Genomic DNA, 6,000 nt, shown 5'->3' on the forward strand with positions numbered 1-6,000 from the left:
TAACAGCATTGTCATGCAACAAAAAACCAGATAATATATACAGCATGCAAGCAAATGATGAAATATGAAAGTATGCATGTATCTTTTAAAACTGTTGCAACCAAGGCACTGGAAAATGTTTTGTAGAAATAGAAAGAACAAAGGGCATACCTTCACCTGCAGTTTTTCCTCTGTTTACCACATTCATCTGGCATACTACATAAACAGGTAGATAGCACTAAATTAGGCTTCGGCAGAAGAAACACTTATGTTTATTACTTACCACAAGTGGAGTACAGAGAATATGCAGTATTTCACTTAGTTATTAACAAACAAAAAATATCAAAAATGAGTGTTTTACAAAAAGATGTGATCAGAAGTGCTCCTATATATGGCATACTCAAAGGACTTTCAGAAATTATGAACATAATTAATTGTGAGATTGAAGTTCAAAAGTACAAAAATTAGTACGCTATGACAATTTATAGGAGCTTAATTTAACAAATCCATCTCTCTTCCTCTTAACTCTGCAACGATTTTTTTTCCCCTTTAGAGCACACAGGCTAAATTCTCAATTTAGAATTCCCATCAGTGAAGCCACCACACTACACATTGTCCTCTTAGGCTTTAATGCAAAAATCTTAGCAGTTTCTTTAATCAATGTTGATGTCAAAGTGCAATGTGTCAATGCTCAGCAATTTCTCAGAGTCAATAACCATAATTAAATTCCATCCCTTCTCACAAGACAGTGAAATTAGCAATGCTTCCATCTCAATCTCTCTTGATTTACATGTATCAAGTCAGGGTCCCTCCACAAGTGCCAGTTATGTAAGGCACACAGGAGACCTCCTTTAAAGTTTGGAAAGTAGGAGACAGGTACTACCAGAAGTAAAGGTGTGAGAGTGGATCATTAGTCATGCCCAGGTAGCTCAGTTGGTAAGATCACTTACCAGGATAGAAAAGTTTCCAGTTCAAGTATTGGTCTGCCACAATTTTAAGCTGTCCAGAAGTTTTAATTTTTCCTAATATTTGTCAGGTCCTAGCTTATCTAGAACATTTATATTTCTCAATAAATGAAGCACAGGTTCCATAACTGACTGTCAGCTTTATAAAGCATCAGTTACTGCCACATAAGTGGATATTTTTCCATAATATTTGAGGAGCAATAAAAGCTATCTGCACAGGAAAGTGAACAGTTAATTTTAACATAGTGAAGAAAGTGCCAGTATTACTGAACCAAAGATGATATAGCAGATCCTGTTACACAGAAGAAGAATATGATTAAAGTGAAAGTTTTCCACTACCTCAAGACAAAATAGTTCACTGATAACACTTAAGCTGAACTTCAACTACAGCATCTATAGTAATACCTACAAAGGGAAAATGCACAATTGCATGCAACATTTTTGCTTACTGGATGGAGCTATTCTGATCACATCTCCTGTATGCTCTAATTTCTGAAACATTTCACATATAGTAACTGTTGTAAAACAAGAACTTACATCACTTTCAGAGGATGAAGATGAAGGGGAGATGTTAGACGCCACATCACACACACAGCTACCCACATTTTTTCTTTCTGTAATTAATGTATGTTCTGCATAGATATCAGCAGTATCTTCACATTCTTCATGCACATTTGAGTATAATGGCTCACTCTGAATAACAGGAAGACTAGTGAAAGATATTGATTCCCCAGTGTCAAAATTGTCTGCTTCTATAGTTGCATCAAAACAAATTTCTTCCAGTTTCTGATCTTCAGTGCTTTCCACTGGTAACTGGGAGCCATTAGTGAATAATGAATTAGTGGATTCCGTGATAGGGTACTCGTACGTCCCATCACAGACTGGAACTGCAGAAAAATGTTCAAATGAATTCTGGCTATCAGTAAGAAGTTCATCTAGCAAATTTTCATGTATGTACATGTTTACTCCATCACCATTTATATCTTCTGAATTTACATCTGCTTCAGAATCTGTTACATGTATACACACACCATTACCACTTTTCCTTTTTTGAATCTCAGAAGAGTCATATCCTATAGGATCACAATTTTTTGGCCCTGTTGCACCAGGCAAGTCATTAGTGTTGAATTCATCTTCAGGGGAGTGTACATCAGTATCAAAAACACCATCTTGAGGAACTGACACACATGCTAAAATTTCTGGTGCATCATTATTACATGCTACATCATCAGACTGCATTTCTAATAAGTCTGCCTGAAGTTCATTTGTACTGCATATATCTGCCTGGTAAACATCATATTCATCATCAACAATGGTAGTAAAAAAGTGAGATCCATTACCAGGCATATCTTTTAATGAATGATCAGTTTCAGACTTCAAGACTATATCACTAACATCTAATAACAAACTAAAGTCATCACTGGCAGGATCAGCAAGTAAAACAGTTTCCACTGGTGTATCTAATTGATTCCCACTTTGATACAGTACGCCTGTGTCAGTACTTTCCTTTTCTACTCCCACATTTATTGTAATTTTAGCTTCAACCTCAGCATTACTGTTTTCCAAACTAAGTCCCTCTATACAAGGAAGAGTATTACTGTCCTGATATGAAGATTCACCCAATATATTCTTAATACTGTTTTCAGTCTCTTTCATATTGTTAGGAGTTTCACACACTGATATTAGTTCACACACAGGCATGCTATCCTGATCAGTCTTACTTACAATTTTCACATTTTTTGCAAGATCTGCCATATCTGTAAAATCTGGAAAGAAAAGTTTACAATTAGTACACAGTTCAGGTATGACCATAAGTACAATTTTAAGCCTAGAGTACTAATGGGGGAAAATGTTACATTGTTACTAAACCAACGCAAATTTTAATACTCTATATTTTATTCAAGGGATGTTGTTATTTATAGTTTATGCACTAGTTAAATTACAATTATACAGTCTCCAATGGTGTGTCACACACAAAATAAGTGCAAAATGTCCTGTTTTACAACTGCCACTAACCAGTACCAGATTGGCAGGAACAATGAATTGATAGCAACTGCAATCTTATATTTTATGAGGGTTTAGTAATCTAGGGTTAACAACCCCTACCCTGCCCAAACAAAAAGAAGCATTATTATTCAGCTGCAGCAATCAATTAGTTAAATACATTCCTCTGCAACATACTAGAAAAATGCTCATGTTAATATTCCACCACCTACCAACACCCACACTAACAAAACAACCAAGTGTAAATGGTCTTCAGCGAGCCTTAACAAATTGCGCCCCCCCCCCTTTTCTTTTTTGCAGATTTGTTGGTATCTACTACTTCAATCATTGATGACAGCATTTTTTCTGCTAACAAAGATCACATATGTAATTATACCAAAATCAATACCAATATGAGACCATTTCAATTCGTCAACTAACTTTTCTTTACTTTCTTCATATTTTAAAATGGAATAACTAAATCACATTTTTTAAAAATCTCCAAATGACTTGAATATCCATGACTTACTCTAGTTTTTAAAGAGCACGTTCTGTTCCAGACAGATTAAACCAGAACAGCTCCAAATAATTACTTATGCATGATACACACTTACAAGTCAGTAATGTCTCAGAAATTATATATCGTACTGACTTTACTACTACTACTACTACTACTACTACTACTTCAGCTATAACTCTTAACATGAACATGATTAACTTTTCCTTTCATGTTAGTATTTAAATGTAATTTCGGACACAGACAGCATTTCTATGACGCTTCAAAACCTGCAGTATACAACTTTTCTCCTATAGAACACACTTGGGCATTGTTATATACTACAGAGAAATTGAGTTATCAATTTCAACTTGACACTTAAGTCAATGTACACTACTTCCAAGTAGTCTTATTTCAGTGACCGAAATCAAACAATTGAAGTAAAAACAAAGGCTTAGCATGTTGCGTGCCTCTGAAGATAAATATACTTCAGCTGCATTAAAAACCATGCAGTAAAATTCATTGCTGTAAATGTTATGGTGTTGCAGATAGTATAGTACGGCATCAGCAGTTCAAGAAACAGTCTGCAAACACCAGAAAATTTAATTCAATCTTCATAATTGTAAACCTAGGTATGATCATGATAGCCCAATAGGTTTATCACCAACAGTACAAACAAACAAAATGAACACTAAGACTATAAAGTCAATTCAAAACATCTATGATTAAACAACCTTCCATGCCTTAGTTGGTCCTAGTCTGTTCTGCTACAAACCATATGGAAATTCAAAGCCCTTAACATTTATAAACCATTAACATCCAATATTTAGGGCATACTGTGTGACATACACACAGCAGGGATTTAATTCACATCACTCATCTATGCAAACTTATTAAAGTAAAGTATGCCATGGCATCAGATTAAGATACTGTCATCAAGTTACTGTTATTCCAACTAGCTAAAGAAACCATCAATAGGAAAGAGATGCCTTTATTTGAGACACAAAACAGTAATTTATTTGAGTACTCTGTCACTCCATAAAAAATATATATATATATATATATATATATATATATATATATATATATTCTATTTTCAACAAAAACAGGTCTTTACCACTTGCAATGGACCATGTTATTTGATAATAAACAACAACTTTCAACATAATTAGCTTATCAGGTTTCTTTCAAGAAAGTAACACAGTGAGAACATAATTAACAATATATGGTGTGTTCTAGCTCTCCATCAAAACAACTACCCTTCAGTAGGAGTTACAGCAAAGGAGCAGCTCGACATTTCAGATCCTGGAAGTTTCTGGATATTTTTGTCCACGTCAATTTCTTTAACCAAAGAAGTATGCCAAGTATATTAAATGGATGGTAACTGTCCTCAAGAATCAGTTATTTGAAAGAAATAAAACAGAACAATGAAGCATTTTGGTAATGGCCTAACAGCAGGTGATTTACATTTCTCAAGTTATTTATTCATAATCTCACATTTTGTGGGGTAATTTGGAAGTTATTATTCGCATATATTTTTAATACATAGTTTAGTAGTTGAGTAACACACTTGCTAGAAAACAAATAATTTCACAACTGATTATCACATCCACAATGACTGCTACATTTGTAGATTAGAAGGACATAAACACAAATTGTTTCTTTTCCACATATTCACCAGCAACATCAACATATTAATACTGAGTTACATCAGTGACTTCATGTCTGCTTATTATATTTTGATATAACTTGTAAAGTATAATTTTTTCCTACAGCATCTAAATATCAAAGAAACCTTATACTGAAATATAAACCCTTAGAACACAGAATATGGTTCCACTAACAATACCTTTAATCAGGCAAGTGAATCTATGTCTGAAATGAAACGCATCTCATGAAAACTATTTCATTTACAATACGGTCTCTTCCTTGCATCTAAATGCAAGAAACATACTGTAACAGATAAAAGATATTTCCAAAAAATAACACAGAAAAGTTAGTAGTCTAGAAACTGTCTGCGCAGTTCGACGGAACAATCACGTGTGTGTGTTGTCATGTGCTGTCTTTTAAACAACCAAACAACAATGCTCTATTCACTACTGTGGAAGCAACATGATTTGTTTGTTACAGGTCTACGTGAATGATGATGAATTTAGTGTTTATACTTGCCAGTGAATGAATATCACTTTACTTGTAATGCAACGACTCACAGCTCACGACGAACTCACCCTCACCGAGCTACGACACAGATACTTCAAGTTCCAAGGAAATGCTTTCGCACCTACATTGTGCCTTATATAGGCGGCCTAAGATTGAACCGGTGCTATTTTAGAATCATATGCTCTTCTGTACCACTCGGGCCATCTGTTAGCAGCTATACGAAACTCGCTGGATACTTCCAGAGATTTAGAAAACAATGCGGTCTAAGGTCCTTATTACCCGTGTACAGCGTTTTATCAAAGATCTTCAATAAAATATTTCGTAAATTTTCTTCCTCCAAACTCCGTTATAAGAAACCAATACTTCACATGATGTTTTCATTCAAACCAGGTGCTCGAAATTGTTGATTTTCGCAAG

General features: G+C 34.6%; 1 protein-coding gene across 5 annotated transcripts in view; it reads right to left on the reverse strand.

The window, feature by feature from the left end:
- The window catches only part of LOC126470020 (LIM domain and actin-binding protein 1), a 230,581-nt gene extending 224,834 nt beyond the window's left edge, over positions 1 to 5,747 (reverse strand). For 2 of the 5 annotated variants that reach the window (XM_050097498.1, XM_050097497.1), the window contains exon 1: positions 1,482 to 2,662. In XM_050097498.1, coding sequence (XP_049953455.1) covers positions 1,482 to 2,645 — 1,164 coding nt within the window. In that variant the 5' untranslated portion in view covers positions 2,646 to 2,662. The other 3 variants (XM_050097500.1, XM_050097501.1, XM_050097499.1) reach the window with 3 other exon arrangements.
- Between the last annotated feature and the right edge of the window lie 253 nt (positions 5,748 to 6,000).

This window comes from Schistocerca serialis, chromosome 3, assembly GCF_023864345.2.
Source record: "Schistocerca serialis cubense isolate TAMUIC-IGC-003099 chromosome 3, iqSchSeri2.2, whole genome shotgun sequence".
NCBI lineage: Eukaryota > Metazoa > Arthropoda > Insecta > Orthoptera > Acrididae > Schistocerca > Schistocerca serialis.